The following is a 20,737-nucleotide window of genomic DNA, read 5'->3' on the forward strand; positions in this document are numbered from 1 at the left end:
AACCAATGATGTACAGTTACACTACTTGTTCTATAAGTTTAGTGAATGAGATACTAGACCTATAGCCTCCATATCGCGTCTTACCATTCTATAATTAAAAGACAATTTGAGTAGTAAGTAATTGTTTTTGTGGGTAATCAGGATGTACATACTAGTGAGGCCACAGTTTGAGAGGAGTTCTTAGCAGTGAGGATTCATGAATAGATTAATTAAGCGGCAGCAGACATCGACGTACATCACTCTTTCAATCAATCACTATATATACAATAAATACCTACTTAATAGTAGGTTGTAAGTTAAGTTATAAAGTGAAGCAATACATGTGCGAATGACAGTGTATTTTCTTTGTTTGATTAAAAAAAAGTTTTAAAATTGTATTTACGCAATATGGGGTATCTGTTGGTTTCCCAGGCTACCAGCGCAGACTTCACACAGTTACATTTCCCAGGTGAGAAGTATCAAGCCGTTAGGGTGGTTATGAATACACATATAGTTGCGTGACCTTGTACTGTGTTGTACTGGTGCTTGTTAGCAGCCCTTCTACCAGTGGAGTTGTCAGGTTGTGTTAGGCAGATGTGTCACAAGCCAAGCAGGACGGACAAAACTCACACAGACATGCACACGCACTCACCTTTCCCACAACGCCACCACAAATGCATGGCTGTTCATCTGTGATGAAAAACTGCGTGGCGAGCAGTCTGAACCCTGCAGCCTTTTCCCAGGGCCGCCAGAGATGTGAACTCACGCTTATGTAAGATCGGAGAGAGGGGACTTCTTAAAACTCTTATCTGCTCCAAGCACAGCAAGCTGATTGGTAGCTTGGCCCCCTCCACTGACTAGAAAAAAAAAGGACTGAAAAAGGACATCCATGTTTATTAGTCGTCCTCTGTGTATTGGTTCCAGTTATGGCTTGGACTCAGTCCCCAGCTGGGCCTCGTGGAGACTGTGTGTGAGATCTAAGTTGATATTGGATATGCCGTTTTCCCCAAAGGCTTACAGCTTTTGGGTGGGGGGGGGAGCCACATATTCCAACATCAATGTTCTTTTGTGTGTTTACCTTGTTTTACTCATGTTTTGTTTTGTCATTATGGACTGAAAACAAGGTGATGATATAACCATGGCTGACTGAAGAAAAAGCTTTCCTTCGTTAGGAAAAAAGCCAACAGGGCTTGTGTGCATTGGTACGGTTATTAACATTCAGTCAGATGTGGTTTTTTTTGTGTTGTTTAGAATTTAACAGAAGTAAGCATGCAAATTGGAAGGAAACAAGTGGATATGTGGAGGCATGGATATCAAGCCATCGCAAACTACAATATTGCACTGGGATATTTTAGGCTTTGGGAATTTAAGCCGCTGATCAGCATTAATTCAAAGATCAACCTCACAAAAAGTGTTGGTTCAGTTCTCTTCCTCTAATTGTATCCTCTCTCTCCTCATTGGGAAGCATTAAGAAAACAACCTATTAACTGTTCAATTCAGCCAGCCTCTGCCACACACTCACTGTAACCACTCTGCATTTTCTATTCTGCTGACACCAAGCCACACTGAGCAAGCATTGGCAAAGCAGAGGTTCAAATAGAGTTAGCAGGTTCTTCATGTGTCTCTGGCTCTCATGGTTTCCTTCCCAAAAACCCAGGGGTTAGTTGAAATGCCAAATTATTGTGAATGTGATTGTTATGCAAACATGTGACAGACTGGCCACCTGTTTAGGGCTTACCTTCCTCTCACCCAATGTATTCTTGGATCCCAGTCGCTTCACCCAATAAGTGGTGCATTTGGTAGATTTATTGAGGGAGTGAATGAATCCATAATCAGAAAAAAACAATTCTAACAATATTTTAATAATAATATTTTGATCAATATCCATATTGCAGCAATCTCAAGAGTTTGAGTGGTTTACACTGTCCTTGAGTTACACCGACCCACAAGTCGCTCTCAAAGTGCTTTGCAGCAAGGCCTGTTGCAATATGCAATATATTGACATATCGCACAATATAGGTAAATGAGTGTGATATTCATTTTACATATAAATGAATGTTTTAGTCGATCGCGTTTCCCTCTTGTCGGAGGCAGGGCTTAGGCTTAAACACACGCAGAGCGGACACGGACAGGGTAACCCACCGTGTTATAAGTAGGGATGGGTATTGTTTGAGTTTTTCCAAGACCGGTGCTTTTAAAACGATAACGGTGACTAAACTGATACTAATAAGCGCAAATCATGATTAAAACAAAAAAACTTTAACTTTATTGGCTTAAAGGATATTTTCTTTCTTCAAATTGAACAATAGATTAACTGTTTGAACACGACTGTAATTATAAATAAGTAAAACACACTGTTAACTGTTTACTGTTTAGTAACTTGGTGTTTCCCCTCTGTAGGAGCTTGATGTGTATATTATCAAAGGATCATCAAAATATGAAGGGGCAAAACCTTGGTCCAAGCAGTACTATGGAGCACATGGGCATGCTATAATTATAAGTCAAAAGTAGAAAAGTACTTATATCCACAACACTAATATGTTTAATTGAAACCACAGGGCTTGTCACTGTCATAGATTGTTTTGTTGTTGAACTTGCATTGACTATTTCTTGTTGCTCCTCTCTTCCTGTCTTTCAGAGTCTGCCGCTCTCCTTTCAGGGACAGTCTCCTGCAGCCCTTCTCTGGTCACTGGCCTGCCCAGGCAGCTCTCGTCCATACCATTCCTCTTTCCCTCCACCCATCCTTTCCCCCCTGTCCCTCCTGTCATGAAAGGCCTGTCCGGTAGTCGGGGTCACCATCACGTGGTCTCCTATGAACCATCATACGATCTACTGGGTCACCATGTTGACCGGAAGCCATATTTAATCAGTCAGAATGACATGCCTGTGCCCATTCCCATGCCGCATCAAGCTGAGCTTTCCTACTACAACGCTCAGCGCACCCCGTACCCCTCTGACAGCAACAGCATCGTCCCATACGGAACCTTCCCAAGGAGGTGCCACTCCACCTCCTCATCCCACCATCCTGAGGTAAAGGATGAGTGTATGGCCATGGTACCATATATAGTTGGAGGAGGAGGAGGAGGAGGTGGAGGGGGCTATGGGGGCAAAACGCCCACCCGGGTACCAGACCCGTTTGAGCGCCAGCCATCATTCCCCAGAGATGGCTACCACACACTGCAGTACAAACGCGGAGTGCTGGCCCACAGTGGGGGTGTGGGGGCACAACACAACAACAATGACAGCCCAGGCAGAATTCGTCACCTGGTCCACTCAGTCCAAAAACTCTTCACAAAGTCACATTCACTGGAGGGGCCGCACCACCCACAAAACTCCAAGGGGCCCAATAATGGGAGCGTTAATGGTAGTGGTGGTGGAGGAGGAGGTGGTGGTGGTGGCTCAAGGGCCAACCCGGAGGGTGAGATCCCACCAATGGGAGTGCGCCAGCGGAAGCGCAGCAAGAGCCGTGAGCGCTGTCGGTCAGCGGAGCCCAAGCATCGAAGCCACCACCACCCCCACCACCAGCTCCACGGCTCAGCGTCTGCTCCGGGCTCCGGGTACTGGAGCTCAGACGACAACCTGGAACGGGAGCTGAGTCTCTACCACCCTCACCACCACCAACCTCCGCCATCACCCTCACCCTCCATTTCTCCCTCGCCCATCGCCATGACCATGGGCCGGTACCCCGGCAACAGCCAGGACAAGTTCCCCCAGATCCCCCTCTCCTCTTCGCAGTCCCAGCAATACTTCATGATGGACCCTTACGGCACCCTCAACGAGCACACACACACCCACGCCCACACCCACGCACACCATGGCCACACGCACCACCACTCTGCACTCAAAGCATCCCGGAGCAACAACGATGTGAAGTACGCAGCGTCGTCGGCATGTGTGCCAGTTAGTGGTAGCAGCAAAATCAGCGGTGGCGGTATCGTTGGAGGAAGTGGCCCCTTGCTGTCTCTGGGCCTTGTGGACGGGCCCCTTGTGAAGAAAGGGGCATGGTCATCAAGCCTAACGGTGAGCAGGGCCAGAGAGGTCTACACCAACAACAGCAGCCACAACCAGCTTCAAGCCAGCGCAGGAGCCAGTAACCTAAACCTAGATAGAGCTCTAGTCATATCTAAGGGCAGTCAGCAGCAGGAGCGCTCTTGCCATTTCTTACAGGTAACTAATTCCTCCCCCGACTCCCATCCAAAACCAGTCGATTCACTCTCCTCCCCCATCCTTGCTTCCCTTTTCCACACACCTTACTTTCCTGACCAATGTTTCCTTTAAATCAGTGGCGTCCAGTCTTGCAACCCTCCAGGTTTTCAGTCCTACCAAACACTACACTCTCTGACTTTGCTGAAGAACGGCTTCAGTTAGAGGAGGGCAAACTAATAAGTTAAATCCATTACTTGAGTGGCCATTCTGAAGTTTTGAAAAGTGTTACCCCTATTTCCAAGGCATGCACAGCTGTAATTCTGGCACATTCAGATATAAATTGTTTTAGGCATGAGGTATTAGTTTTTTCATGGTTGACCTGCAACCATTTTGATTTGGTTTATTTGATAGATATACTCAAACCAGAAACCTTGCATGTGACAGCATACTAATGCAGATACATGGTACACATGTACAAAAGACAACTACATTGTGCTAAGAGCTACAAGGGATCAAATCTTTAGTTTGCCTTGACGGATTGTTTGAGAAGTGTCTTGAGACAACTTTACAGATATTTCAAAAGTGATGCTATTGATTTAAGTATCATGTCACTTGTATGTATGTAACCAGTTGGTAAAAAAATATTTTATACAACACATATTCAGACCTAATACCAGAATCTAAGCCGGTGTTAGAAAGGCTGTTGTGGTGATGCCCCCTCAATCAGAGAGCAGTGTGTTGCATCTTGAATTCGAATGGTATTTGCTATGCAGCCGGACCTCCAGAACACTTAAACAATTTTGGTTTTGAGACAATTACGATTAGAGCTCCTACATTAGTGCGTCTTTATCATTCTGTCAGTCTGTCAGAACTACATGTTGCAATTCTCCCTATTCTATAAAGCACTTTGTAGATAGACTTACTCAGAATGTTACTCGGATATGAGCACAATCAAAAATCTGTCCACTATTTCAGCACCACGGAGAGCGCCCTGCAGTCTCTCTGCTGTAATGGGATCGTGATTTGGGGTGGAAAGCAGGATGCAAATAGCCTTTTATGCAGCGTTACATGACAATGCTGTGGATGTGCATGCCAGCTTGTTGGGCTGCTTTCCTTCAAAGTCCAGGGTCTTCTTTAACACATCTGCATAACTGAATTGCCTTAGTGTTTGGCTGGAATGAAAACTGCAGATTCACATGGCAGGAAACTATGACTGGATGTTGCACCCTAAAGCTGGGGACACACTATAACTGGTAATAAGAGAGCTATAGGCATGACTCCATCTCACATTCATCAATAATTAAATGTACCAAGTTAATGTGATTAAATTAAAAAGCTTTTTATCAGATAGTAGTTGAATGAAATACCGTTAGGGCTGCGGCTAACAATTAATTGTATTATATTTGTATTTACTAATATGCTGATTATTTACTCCATACCATTGATAATTTGTTTGATAATCCAAATGTCAGACCACAGAATTGCTTCCATCCAATACTTTATTTTGTCCAACTGAACTGCCCAAAATCCAAAGATGTTGAATTTTTACAATCCCACATAATAAGAAACGCCACAAATATATTCCGTTCAGCAGTTGTAAATTGAGGGCATTTGGCTTTAATATAAAAAGACGTAAAGAAGCGTAGGCAACTACAGTTGGGTTGGTAAAACTATAAAGAGTAGGCAAAAATGATCGTCAAAATCCATCCCGGTTGTTAACTCTTTTCCAATAACTGTAATTAGCAACACTAGCTTTGAAATTGATAAAACCAAGTAAAGCAGATTCTGAATGAAAAGTCTCTATTTACTTCTGCTAATATTAATAGTGTAATCTCAAATAATTAGCTTGGTACACAATTATAATCCAAGGTACCCGCAAACATTTACTTCCACTCCACGACCTCGGAGGTGCTTAATCATATTTGACGTGCACCCTCTTATGCATGAAACAATTTTGCTGCAAATGTTGCATTTTGCAGAGTTTTCGGTTTGTTTCGAGAAGTGTAACCACACTTTGGAGCGCCGACGCACGCTATCCATGTTCGATCGCTCTGTTATGCCAACACTTCCGGTGGACGCTTCTTCGTTGGTGTTCAGCGGTTTCTATTTCCGGTCGGCGCCGGCGGACTGAGAATCGAAACTAGGAACTGAATTTTAAACTTTTGAACGATTCCGGGTAAATCACAAAGCTAGTCCCGATTCTAAGCGATCCTCGATCCTCGATACCCAAGCCTACCCCCAGGTCCTCCGGGGCTCTAGAGGTCGCTCACCGATTGAATGGAAACACTGCTATTGATGCAAAAAGTCCTGCTCTGGGATTTTCAAAATTGCCTTGAATCGTCTAGTCAGATCTATAAAGAGACAGAGATCTTCATAGAAACTGTAACAAAAACACAGCATAAGTTCCCTCTTAAAGGCTTAAAGGCACACAAAGGCCTCCCGATAACTTAACTGGAAACAAGCTGCAGTGGAATGGGACTGTGTGAGGTATCTCAGAAGTGACTTAGCAGAGATGGTCAGCTCATCGTGTGTTCACGGTGTGCTGATACGTTGTAGTGCATCCACAGCCTTAGAGGGAACATTGCTCCCCCCCACCAGTCCACCACTCTGATCTCCCAACCTCCACCACCACCACCACCACCACTCCTCCCGCTTTTCCTTCACTCACCCAACTCACCCCTCCCTTTCCTCTTTGCTACCCAACGACCCACTTCCACCCCCTCCTTCTTTACTTCCTTTTCGTTTGGGGAGCCTCCCTCTTCCTTCTCCTCTTCCTCCTTTTTCCTCATTTTGAGTTGAAGAGAGAAGTAAGTGCAGAGCCAGTAGCAGCCTTACTCTCTGAATGCTAGGTATATGACATGAACCCATGAAGAACGGCATCCTCTCCTATTTGTAGGCTTCATTTTCTATTTAGTAGTGCTTCCCTTCCTGCCTCTCTACCAGTTACCTTGCTTTTCCTGGCTGATTTTTTATTTTCTTCTGCCTTGCTGAGCTGTGCTGTCCTGTGAAGTGCGGTGTTGGGCAAAGTGTTGGGGAGGCGTTTAACTGCATACAGGAGGTAGACGGGTTTGGATATGTTCGGCAATTCAGTGGTAGTTCAACTACATTTGAATCGGGTCTGTTAGCATTCCCTTTAATGGAGAAGCACAAACTGTGTTGCTCAAAGTAAGGGAACTTATGAGAGTGACTCATGGCAGAAAATAAAAAGATATGCAACAAGAAGAAAAAGACGGCAGCTATCGTCATCATTGATGCCAACGATCTATTTGGAAATGCTCTCTAAATGTGAGACCTCATTGTTACACACAAAAAGTCAGTGAATCATTCCGCAGATCCTGTCACGGCTGTTTGAGTAATCCAGACCAAACTCCCAGTTAAACTCATCACACAGTACGATGGAGCCAATCTAATCCCAACCGTATTGACTGCCACAACGCGTGAGCATTGTAGGGCAAAAAGTAAGTAGCTGTCATTTTGGCAGTAATCAATTCAAGTTGTTTCAGATTGCTGCTCTAACAAACTGTATTTGTTTTTCTACTGAACTATCAAATGTATTCAGAGGGGGATTTGAAGGGATCTGAGGTTCAGAGGTTATGAAACGGTATTAAAGGAACCTTTCAAATGTAAAGAAGAAAAAAAGATCTCCCATTTCAAGATTACTTATAAATGGAGCATTCTGGGTAAGAAGCACGATCAATGATGAGCAGCATTTCTATACTATTCATGACAGTACAGACGACATTTGTTTCCAAAAAACTCCATGCCTGTGAAATACTGGGGGAATTTAGTTTGATTGGTTCTAGGCAGGAGTACATTGTACAAGTTAAACAGCCTCCTCAGCACCTGCTGGTATTCTTTGGTACATGTACTGTGCTGTGTGGGATTATCTGTGTGTGTGTGTGTGTGTGTGTGTGTGTGTGTGTGTGTGTGTGTGTAGAGGACACACACCGTATATTACAAACATTAGCATTACCAACACAATAATCAATTTTCAAATGAGCAACTGAACCAGCTGAGTGGCTTTACTTTATCTTGGCTGCAGAGAGGAGCAGGCCTTTAGTAGATCCCTCAGTGTGTCTGATCCACTTTTGGTTTTCTTTTGATGCTATTAGCTGTCAATGCACACTCAACACTCTCCTCCACATTTCCGTGTAGCCTTGACCAATAGTCAGTGAACTTTTCAACCTTTTTCAACATTTGATATGTACGACAATACCAGCAACACTCAAGTAAACCCATCTGAAAACTGGGGGTTCTTTTATTTGGAATTTGTATTGGTCGAGGTTGATTTACACAGTTGAACTTCAGTTTTACTCTTTATTATAATATTTTGTTCAGATTTCATATTCATGTTGTTGTTTTTTTGACAAATTGACTAATGTGAAATTCCACATAGTCACTTCTTCATCACTTTTCATAATACGCCGTAGGAAGCCCTCCAGTATCACTTTGACTGATTGCATGAACGCTGTCTCTTCCAAACAAGCCGTGTTCTCTGATAACAACTTGCTTTGTTGTAGACGACACTACTTGTTACGATTGGTTAGGTTCCCTCTGCCTCAGTTGGACTTTAATGCTTGGCCACCAGACTTTGTGTTTTACTTCACTTCACTCTTTTTCACTACTTAATTTCATCACTACGGAGACATGAGAGTGTCATAGTTTAACAAACTGACCACTGATCAAAACTACTGTACATCACCACTTAGAAGTGAGAAATCGCTGTATAATCATTCCAAAAACTGGTGTCACACTCACAACGTTGTGGTTCTCATTTCTATGTCCCTGCTTTGAGTTTGGTGATAAACGTGAAAACATTCAGCACAGATGTGCGCCGGTTTTTGTGGCTTGTTCCATTGAACATGGTGTAGGTGTAGTATGTGTAGTACAAAAAGGTGTCAGGAGACCCTTAGCCAGTCTGTGCCTCTCTACATGAAATCTATAAAAAGATCCTCCATTGCTTACTGAATTGTTATTGAAGATATTCTTCTTAAGGCATTTCCAGAACTGTCCGATACTGCACAAAAAAAAGCTTATTTTCAGTTTAACGTGAGGTGATTGAATCTTTCAGCATGGCTGCCGGTTACCTCTCTGACACGGATGTATGCTGCGGCAGGAGAGGAACATACTCAGGCTCCTCTGACCCCAGCTCATGGGACAGGTCACTGTCTGTCGTCTATTTCCTATTTCAGCATCCAGTAGACCTGGAGTGGGCAAGAGACAGGGGGGGAGACTCTTTGTCTGTTTGCCTGCTGTCGGTCTCAACAAGCAGCAGTGTGACTCATTTATTAACTGTGATACGGACATTTATAATTCAGAAACACTGCAATCATGCCTGAAGCAGGGACACAAAGTGAAAGCCCACATTTTCTGTTCCGCTTTCGAAAGTCTGTGTAGCGAAAAGCTTTTTTGGTCATCGCCTCAGCTAAGAGGAGCTAGAGAAAGACCCTTCTTATTCATTTATCTACAAATGCAGTCATATATCGTCAGCGTTAAGTTTAGTTCCAATACTACTCAGATAAAGGTTGTTTGAACTACAGATTAGACTGCAAGTGAATTTGATTTCGGTGAACAGTGCTTTGAGACACAGATGGGATTTCAGGATTTCTTTTTCAAACCTGGAGCACAAAGACAAGCTGCTAACTGAATCCAGAAAGCTGAGCATTAGAGCCACTGCTGAGGAGGAAACACTACAACAACGTTTCTGTCACTGCCGCTCAGCACTGTTGGTTTTATTGGCAAAATGATCTTCAGCATCTATCGGCTCTTACAGAGCTGTACCTGTTATTTCTGATGCTGCTGCCTTAAGCCATGAAAACAGCCCCGCGTTGCCATGGAAACGATCTCCAGCCGGTAATATGTAACACACGGTTGTTGCTCTGGACGCACTGTACACGCGGCTGTAAGAGACTCAGGGACTTATTTCTTAAAACGGGGACTGGCACTGAGAAGGATGCAACAGCATCGGAGCAGCAGTGAGAGCCGCAGAAAGCAGCGCCGCCGCAGCAGAGGCATCATCAAGCCGCAGTGAGGCCCATGCGTGGGTGAGAGGCGCTGCTGATGCCACTGCAGCTGGTCCTTTCCCCGCATTCGCTTTTTATAGCCAAACTGCTCATTTGTGTCTGTTTGACGTCACACGGAGGATAAAGAGCGAGACAGAGGCAGACATTGAGCCCGGCCGGATCGGCTCAGCCTCTTTCTCTGTGATTCACATGTAATCAGTGACAATGTCTGTCTGTCTCTGTTATTTTCTGTCAATCTGTCACACCGGCTTCTACGACCTGAGGGGGCTGGATCTGCTCCACATCGCTCAAGCACGCTCAAATTGGATTAACTAATGACATGCAGTGAGTTATATGTATGGATTACGTGCTACAAGTAGAGACGTCATGTAGCTTTATCTCAGCTAATCATACAATTATTTTTATCAGTACAGTGTGGATTCATCCGCCTCCTTGAGCCCAAGCGGCCTTAAGACTAAAGAGAGCAAATGCAGAAAAACGTGTGTACACTTGTTTTAGGGCTAAGGTTGAACAAAGCGACTAATGGCAAACACGTATCAATCATTTCTTTTAGATATGTTTTATATGTGTTTGGCACATTGTGGAACACCTACAGAGCAATAAAATGAAACAGTTCTTTGTGGCTGACCAGGAGCCGCTCATGAAGAAGTCTCATTCTGAAGTGACTTGTTGGAACACGTGGGTCGTCGTTGTGCAGAAGAGTGCAGAATACTGTTACCTAATGATGCCATGGCATCTTTCTGAACGGAACGGAACATGAACTTAATTGGACACAATAATGCAGTCAAGGGAAAGGTAAAGAAAGCTATTTTATTTCTCTGCAGTGTTCTTTCTATGATGTCAAACATAAATATTTTGGGGCCTGTAAGTGGTAAAACAAATACCTTTGGTGGCTATACATTGGCGTGGTAGAACTATCATCACTAGTTACCATAGTTAGACATTGTCTAAAGTAGACATGGTTGGCTTGTGGATTGCCGTTCTGGAGCCTTCAGCTTCTGCCATCTTATCGTCATCATCTTGGTCTAAGGATTTTGCCTGTTGGGGTTTTTTCAGTCCGTGTATGAAAGTTACAACATTTAGAATGCAATGGGTTGACGTAGAGACTCCGTATACGTCTCGGTAGCAGCAGCGATCTGACACTCAAGAATCCCTGCTGTAAAGCATCGCTTGCATTATGGTCTCTAAATGTACCGTTTTTAAGTACCAAATGAACATCATGCGTCATCATGGGAAGTAGAGTAATTTTCTCATAGACTTCTATAGGACCACAGGAGAGGACCCCTGGTGGTCATGAGAGATAATGCATGTGTTGTTGCCTGCTTGATTCAGAATCAGCTGGATAGTTAGGGTCCTCGCTACGACTAGTCGTAGAGGAACCTATTTCAAGGAACTATTATTATTATTAGGGCCTGAGGCGACTTATTGTAGAAATTATTATTATTATTATTCACCACTTCAATGCGAAAAATTTTGATATTCTTCGGCTCCTGCAATTAAGGCATTTAAAAAAGTGCTCTAGCGCCCCCAAAAAGTGCTCCCTATGGGAAATTTTTTTCCCACTTTTACCGATTGACCTGGAACTTTTGCACACAGGTGCTCATGGATGTGCTCTACAAAAAAGTCAATCATGGAATGCAAATGCACCCAACTAACTAAACACTGAGTTTGATTGTCAGGAAACCTTCCGTGGATCATTATTGGTTCAATGTGCCCTTGATATATCAGAATGGTGCTGATAACTCATTTTTTTGATGAGATATGGGCTAGTTAACTTCGCAAGGGGTGTGGCTTATTATGGCAAGATTTATAAGTTCCAAATGGCTTGCCCTGCCCTCACCAAAATTGCAGGATGTGTAAACATTGAACCCCTGAACACACCCTAATTTTTGAAGATTAGGGGGCGCTGCATTTAATCATTAAAGATGTGCCTTTTTGGCAAATTTTCATAATTTCTTTGAGTTGTAAAAGACCAAACTCCACAGTTCATGCCATATTTAGTGGTTGTAGTAATGTTTAAAATGTTTTATCGGATGATCTGCACTAAAATCATATTTTTTCATCTTTTTTTTTATTTGATTATTTTTGCTATTACACTTTAATTTGTAAAGGTCTTCCTTCAATTAAAAACAACTAGATTGAGATTTATTTTCCCTTGTCTTTTTTTAACTACACTAGAATCCCACACCCCACCCAGCTGTTAAAAAAGTAACTCAGTAACAGAGTACATTTTTAATGAGCTACTTTTTACTTTTACTTGAGTAAATTTTTAGACTGGTAACTTTACTTGTACTTCAGTAAAATTTTACATAAGTAACCGTACTTTTACTTGAGTACAACATTTTGTTACTCTTTCCACCTCTGGGAGTCAGAACCACGGTCCAGACGGAACAACGATCTAGAGACCTGCTAGGCGAGAAAGCACAAAAAACTCCCGGAAAGAGGCTGAATTAGTGATGTACATAAATATAACATGGATGATTTTAGAAGGAGAGAGTGAGAGCGAGAGTTAGAGAAGGGCTTGGTGTGTCCTAAGTGTGTCCCCCGGCAGTCTAAGCCTAGAGCAGCTTACCTAAGGGCTGGTCCAGGCTAACCTGAGCCAGCCCTAACTATAAGAAATATCAAAGAGGAACGTTTTAAGCTTTATCTTAAATGAACTGACCGAGTCTGCCCCCCGGACTGAAAGTGGAAGCTGGTTCCACAAAAGAGGAGCTTGATAACTGAAGGCTCTGGCCCCCATCCTACTTTTTAAAACTCTAGGAACCACAAGTAGCCCAGCATCTACGGAGCACAGATGCCTTGTAGGGCAATACGGTGTAACAAGCTCTTTAAGATAAGACGGTGCCTCACCAGCAGGTGCCTTGTAGGTGAGGAGAAGTACCTTAAATTATTTTCTTAATTTAACAGGAAGCCAGTGCAGAGAAGTTAATACAGGAGTTATATGATCCCATTTCATAGTTCTTGTTAAGACACGTTGTCACAATCGGGTGAGTGCAGGTTGAAGGCAGGCAGGACTCAGACGCAGGCTTCTTCAGGTTTCCAAAAGTGATCTTTATTCACCAAACAAATCCCAGGACCGTGCACCAACGAGGAGTAACATGGACAATGACGCGACAAAGGACAACTGGCACACAGGGCTTAAATACACAAGGGAGGTGCAGGTGATTGGACACAGGTGGAATCAATCACGCAATCACAAGACAAGGCAGGAAGTGAAGTTAACCCAGGACCACAAGAGACATGAAACTTCAAACTAAAACAGGAAGCGAAGCCAAACCGTGACACACGTGCTGCAGCATTCTGAATCAGCTGGAGAGGTTTAAGCGATTTACAAGAGATAACAAAGAATTACAGTAATCCAGTCTAGAAGTAACAAATGCATGAACTAGTTTTTCTGCATCACTTTGAGACACAAAGTTCTGGATATTCTACATATTACGTAGATGAAAAAAGGCAGTCCTTGAAGTCTTTATATGAGAGTTGAAGGACATATCCTGGTCGAAGAGAACTCCAAGATTCTTGATGCTGCTACTGGATACCAGAGCAATTCCATCCATAAAAACTGTATCACGTGACAGCTGACTTCGAACGCATTCTGGGCCTATCATGAACCGTTTTTTCAGAGTTTAGCATCAGGAAGTTGCAGGTCATCCAAGTTTTGATGTCTCCAAGACAATCCTGTTTAACAAGTCTAACAAGCTGGTCGGTGTCTTCTGGCTTGATTGATAGATACAGTTGAGTATCGTCTGCATAACAATGGAAGTTTATGCGGTGTTTTCTGATAACGTCGCCCAAAGGAAGCATATACAGGGTAAATAGAATCGGTCCAAGCACAGAACCTTGTGGGACTGTGTGACCAACATTGGTGGTCCTCGAGGATTCACCGTTCACAAACACAAACTGGGATCGATCCGATAAATAGGATTTAAACTGCTGAGTGCAGTTCCTTTGATACCAATCAAATGTTCTAGTCGACTTCACATGTACTGTTTACTTTCATTACTGGTATCTATTTCTGATGCATACTTTTCTTAGTTTATATTTGTATATTTCATTGGTGTCAAACTCACAAAGAACAGTTATTACATAAAGGTAGTAATTAGCCAATCACATCAACTTGCCGCCTTCAAAGCGCGCAGGTCGGATGTTTGTATTTATTGTTTCCTTTTTTCTTGCCATATGCACTTCGTATCATTTTTTTTCCTCCTTAAGACAAAGGGAAATGTGAGAAATAGTCTGTGTAAGACCAACCAGACTACACACAGTGTGAGTTACTGCCCTGGTCCTTCAACTTAAAGTATGATTTCTACATAAAGCTATTAACATAAAGCTTATTTCTTCAGATTGTTGGACAGTTCAATCACTTCAAGGAAACAGAAAGTTTATTTTTTTTGTGTTTTATTTCAATAAAATAATTCCCTTCTCATCAATTGTCTTGGTTTAGAGGCAGAAAAATGGAGTAATACTGAACTATCTCACTGGATACCTGTGGCAGCCCTTAGAGGGGAGTGAGTTAGAGGAAATGGTTAACTGACAAAAATAGTTGTAATATCAGGGGGGGTTGACTTATTTAATTGATTTTATTGATATTGATTGGTTTTTGCATGATTAAAAGAGAAACCTTCATGTACAGGTCACCCAAAAATGGACCAAAAGAAGCTCATTAAACCACGAGAGGGATGGGACAAAAAGGATGCTGTTTATGTCTTCAAGTTAACATCCAGTTTGATCACTTAACTCCACTCAGTTACTCTCCAAACCTCCTCTTTACGTTCATTCACTTTGTGTATTTATAACTGCACAGTTGGTATCTGACCCCATTTGACAAGACTTTCTCAATTAACAATCAGACCCTGGGGTCAGATCAGTGCAGACACAAACACATTATACACACAGTACACTGTCTCCTGTGCTCATGTGTGGACACACTTCTGGAAAGCAGATGTAGGGATTAGCCGCAGAGGAAATTCCGACTGACTCAAAGCCCATACACCTATACTGCTCCCTGCTAATTAGCCAACAGACTGCCCCACATTAGTGTGAGAGCTGTGAATGGAGGTGTGTGTGTGTGTTTAGTCCAGCCTGGGTTTCTGGATGCTCGATCCCGTTTGTTTGTTGTTGTGCGGCATGTTAAGCGCTGTTTGTGTAGCGTCCATGTACCATCAGGACACTTTAGTGAGCCAGTTTGGTGGCTGGGACTCAGACAGCAGCGGAGTGGACCCCCCTGACAGTGTTCCTCTGCCCCATCCACCCGGCCCCCAGGTGCCTCAGGACGAGTGGAGCGGCTTCTCCCCGCTGGGGAAGGAGGATGACATCCCCTGTCGGAGGATGAGGAGCGGCAGCTACGTCAAAGCCATGGCTGATGAGGATAGCGGGGACTCGGACGGGAGTCCCAAACCCTCCCCCAAGATGCAGGCCCGCCGGGCCAGCTACCTGAAGGCCACGCAGCCGTCGCTGACTGAGATGACCACTCTACAGTAAGACGCGCTGCGCTGACTTCTCAGGTGTTTCCTTTTGTAGTTTGTGCTTGTCTCATGTTGGAATCAGGCCTGATGGAGACAACGTGGGACATTTCATCAAAGTGGTGGGTTTTAGCGGTTTTTATCAGACATGAAAAAGGGTCTATTATTATTTTGTTTGTTTTACTCAAAAATGTTTTTTAGATCTAAGTAGACAAAGCTCTTAGCATTTGTTAGGATTTGTGTTAGTTTTTATAGCAGGGCCCTTTTGGTTGTGACTTGAGCTCCTGAAGCCGATGTTCTCCTGAATAAACATCTGTATGCACTGTGACATACAGATGTTGCGGTAAGTATCGAACACAGAGCTTTATTTCATTGTGTTCCCACTCATGATGATCACAGAGGATGTACAGTAAGTATTATATAAACATGTGATCATTAGATTGATAGCATTTTAAAGGAAAGCTAGTGAGATTCCACCAGAGTAACCGCCCCAATCAATAATCACTAATCAACAGACCCGGCGCTTTGCTGCTATCTTCTCTTTTGTTCTTCTTGCCACAGCACAGCAGTACACAGCCAGTGTAATGCCTCAATTTGCCTGCTGAACAACAGTATTTTCAAGATTGTCATCTGGCAGAATTTCCATTTAAACAAGGGTTTATTTTGCTGGTTGGCTGAAACTAATATTTCTTTGACGTCCATTGCTGTCTGAAAGGGCCCGAAACCATATCCTAGTCTTTATTCCAAGTACTTTTGCTGGTGATGAAGCGACATGACGTCTGGTGGCTGTTAAAGGTAGGCTCGGTTGCCCCAGAGACGAGTGATCTTCACTCTGATCTACAACAGGGAGCCAGAAATATCACCGTTGCCTAATTAAGCTTTCACAGCTCTCTAAATAGTGAGAGTAATTACAGTGAGTAGTCGAGGGACGGCCGCCTGTCTCGCTATTCTTCCTGTGCCATGCACACACACACACACACACACGGAGATAGATGGACGCTGGTCTATTTAAAACATTAAATCTAAGGTGCTGTCCAAAATGGACAGCTGTGTAGAAGACAGTGAGACCTTTGGCCATCCTCTGCCAACATTCCCCCTCCTTCTTCCATCTAACGAAAACGGCTTCGTCATGAGCAAAACCACTGAATAATATTTCACGCGGTGCATTGATCTCATTTGTCACGTTTACCAGTAGAGTGCAGATGTCTGCATGTTCTGCAGCTATCACTGCACCATCATGAATATATTATATGGATATGCACACTCTACTCACTAATTGTCTGCAACACGCAACATTAATCTTTTCAGCTTCCTTATCTTTTTTCATCTGTGAATCAGGCGTGAACATCGTGTAAAAGAAACAAAAGAAAAGTTACTACTACTTATTAATTCTGTAAAAACAGGTACATCGTTACAGCCACAAGAGGTTGAATTCCCCTCCCACCCAATGTGCTATATGGTACTAAAAGCAAAAAGAACAACACAAGTATTACAGCAACAAACATTTGAATAACTATGCTGAAGGAAAATCAATTCTTTATCTGTTCACCCTGTTTGGACCAGAGTCTTTGTTTCCTTTAATAACATATCATCATTTAGTTTGATGCTTCCAGAGAACATGGTAATAGAAACCTCATGCATAATGTTATGGCTAGAAATGCTGAGTCCTCATTATAGAAGTGTGTGTGGGAGAGGCGCTAATTATGCACTGGAGCAAATTGGTGTCCATCACAAACTGCATACACATAATCAATGATATAAAGTTTAGCACTTCACGCAATCCCAGCTGTGGAGACATTGGTACAGTTCATGAGGTATTTGTAGGTCTATGTTCTTAACTTGTGACCTTGTATCTATTTTCTATCTTTATTTTTACTATCTGGACCGTGAGTCTGAAATAATGATGATGATGAAATCCCATATAGTACATATATATTAATTCACTTCAACATTACCATGATTTATTTATAAAATGACAATACTTCGCTTCTATCACATTCTGACGCAGAAAAGCAAAACTACATGTGTCACGCCCGCATGTCGAGTTGGGTTTGTGTCCTGTCTACACGTTTGTTTTGCGTGACTTCCTGTTTTACTTTGAAGGTTTACTCCCCTCTCGTTTCAGGTCCCTTGCCCTTCCAGATGTGTCACCAGTCTGATTGGCTTCCCTGATTCCTGATTGTGTGCACCTGTTGCCTCTTCCCCCATGTGTTCATATAGTCTGCGTCTTCCTTTGTCTTGTGCCAATGTGTCGTCCTACGTCGTCCCACCAGCCACGTGACCAGGAGCCATAGCCACAGTTTGCCTTACCTTTCTTGTCATAAGTCAGCCTCGTTTGAGTGATTTTATGTTGTAGTTTTTGAGAGTTGTTGTTTCACGGTTGCATCTTTCCTCCCTTTTGGAGCGCCTTCAGTTATTACCCTGTGTTATTAAACTGCCTTCCAACTTACCTGCTCTGCGTCTGAGTCCCGCCTCCCGATCCGGCCTGACAACATGTTTCATTTAGTATGGAATAAGATCAACGTGCCAAATTCATTTGGCACGTGTCAAAAAATTCTGCGAAAAAAGAGCTATCAAGGATTTAAAAAAAATCTTTTAATTGATACACACAGACATTAATATAAAAAGAATGGAACATATGGTATGACTTGAGTGCCGTGTAGAAGTGTCATATACTGCTGCTGTGTGTGAAAAGCTGCGACTAGTGGAGCGAGCTGCTGTGTGAGGAGAAGGAGAGAGATATGATCAAATCATTAATAAATGTTTGTTATTAGTGACTACGTAAATAAGAGGAGGAAACTCATTGGCTCAGTGGAAGAGTGGGTTCCCCTTCAGAGGATGGCTGGTTTGATCCTAGGCTCTGCTAGATTAACCCTAGATTAGTCTTTCATTAATAGGTTTCAATATTGGATTAGTTGCATGGTAGCTCCTGTCATCATTGTATAAGTAGGTGTGAATGGGTCAATCATGACGTGTTGGTAAAACGCCAAGTATGAGAGGTTAATGTGCGTTTACCATATATTGCTGACTGAATCACAGAACCATCTTGTCTGAATTGTGCGGCTCTATAAATACATTTCAATCAGGAGAGATTTCTCCACCCTGCCGAAGGATAAACCCAGGGCCGGGATGCTGAGATCCGATGAGGCACATCCCCCTCGGGAGTGCAGACACTGGTGGTGGCGGGGAGTAAAGTTCTTCGACACGCTAGATTTTGCTGCTGATTGGAGGTGTCAGGGATGGAAGAGGGTTGCATCTGCTGCATGCTGAAGTGACAACTGACAGCAACAGAGAGGAGGACAGTTTTTAAGCTTTACAGTACCGATGTGTTTGGCTAACAGAAACGGTGGCCACTTCTGGTTGGCTAGTTCTAAACGAGCCCGCCCCCAATCAGCTAACCACCAGGAGCCAAGTGGCGGGGCTCGTTCAGCTTGAATTTACGACCTAAGCTTGATACATAGCTGCTGACCTTGTGTCTGACTCTACTTCCTTGTCGTCCTTCTTATCAGGATCTCCTCGGAGCACTCCCCCAAACTCCAGATCAGAAGCCACAGTTACCTGCGTGCGGTGAGTGAGGTTTCGATCAATAGAAGCCTGGATACCCTGGATCCCAAAACCCTCCTCGACCCCAAATCGCTGCTGTCCTCACCCCAATACCGCTCACGCAATGAAAGCTACATGAGGGCCATGAGTACCATCAGTCAGGTTGGTTGCCAGCACCACCACCTTTGTATTGTTAGGTTGCTCCACCTGATCACGTTGACGTAAATACAGCAAGGTTTGGAAGGATGGGAAGTGGAAACATTCAAAATGTAATTGGTTGCAATTATTCTCTTCTTGAGTTAGTTCATCTGGAAGATGATTCCAAACACACACACAACCTATTGGCTTTATGACTGACTTTCACAATATATTTACCATCTCATAAAATGTATGTGTGCGGGGAAATGTTCTCAAGGACCTGTTGACAAATCTGTGATTGTGCATGAGACTCTTGGGTTTGGAGGGATTGAGAGAAGTCTCTTCACAGGATTCTAGAACTGTAAAGGCTGAGGTGAGTTTCTGGTGCCCAGAGATCAGCGATGCATGCGAAACACCCAAGTATATTGCATCTCTCCACCTTTGTGCGTGGGGATTTACTCTCCACCAACCTAAATACCGCTAATATGTGAATCAGTGTCAATCAAGGCTCGTCTATCAAGTAGTCATGGTCAACTTTGTGGTTCCCAGAGTCTTGTCCTCTGAGGTAACACGTTTTTACAAAGTCTATGGTGTTTGAACATAGAATTGAATTACAAAGTAGGGCACCATTATCACCGTAACCCCATCGAGCTGTTTCAGTCTGTGCCGGCCGGACCCTGAGGGTGTGTCCCTCATCCCACGGAGGTCTTCGGCCAGCCAACAGCGCTGTTCTTATATTGGCGCTGATGGACTCGAGGATGAACTAATTTGAATTTGGTGGTCAAAAGTCACTCTGACTTCGCAAAAAACATGAGGTGTACTACACTCAAACATCTGGATTGGTAAAATGATGACATGACCACATGGCGGTAAACGGTACCTTTATGGCAGACGGTATGCGGTATTTCTAGTTTCTAGTCATGCGGTGCTGCTGTCTGTCTGTACCGAACCTGAAACAGCGCTTAGCCGGACCAACAAGAAGGCCTTTGGTTCTCCGTTACTCAGTGTTAAACTAACCAACCTTGTGGTCACCACTACACCAGTGACAAAACAGTGCAACAGGGCCTGTCTACAAGTGCAGACCCAGAGCAAAACTGAATGGGTGTGAGGGCTGATGCATCTTCACCCTCTGCACCATCGAGCTGCACTGGGGTCTGAGATTCATTAAAAATATATCAATGAGCCACCATTGACACACACACACACACACACACACACACCTGCCTGCTGCCCGAAATACACAGCAGATCAACAAACTTTGATTAGCGTTTGTTAAATGCCACAGTGACCAGCTGTTTCTGTACTTTAGCAGGCCCTTCATTTTAAAAACTGAAATATTTGAGAGCCAGAATGCATGAAAGATTTAGCGGAGCTTTGAGCAAACAGAGATGGAGAGGAAACAAATTTACCAGCAGCAGATTGTTCGGATTGTTCAGGTAGTTTTTC

General features: G+C 43.5%; 1 protein-coding gene across 6 annotated transcripts in view; it reads left to right on the forward strand.

Annotated features, from left to right (window-relative positions):
* LOC119209263 (disks large-associated protein 1-like) overlaps nt 1–20,737 on the forward strand; it is a 73,815-nt gene that overhangs the window by 30,106 nt on the left and 22,972 nt on the right. For 4 of the 6 annotated variants that reach the window (XM_037458451.2, XM_062557534.1, XM_062557535.1 and 1 more), the window contains 3 exons: nt 2,618–4,146; nt 15,411–15,625; nt 19,120–19,315. In XM_037458451.2, coding sequence (XP_037314348.2) covers nt 2,746–4,146; nt 15,411–15,625; nt 19,120–19,315 — 1,812 coding nt within the window. In that variant the 5' untranslated portion in view covers nt 2,618–2,745. The remainder of the gene's footprint in view (nt 1–2,617; nt 4,147–15,410; nt 15,626–19,119; nt 19,316–20,737) is intronic. The other 2 variants (XM_062557536.1, XM_062557538.1) reach the window with 2 other exon arrangements.

Source organism: Pungitius pungitius, chromosome 15 (assembly GCF_949316345.1).
Source record: "Pungitius pungitius chromosome 15, fPunPun2.1, whole genome shotgun sequence".
In the NCBI taxonomy this organism is placed as follows: Eukaryota; Metazoa; Chordata; class Actinopteri; order Perciformes; family Gasterosteidae; genus Pungitius; species Pungitius pungitius.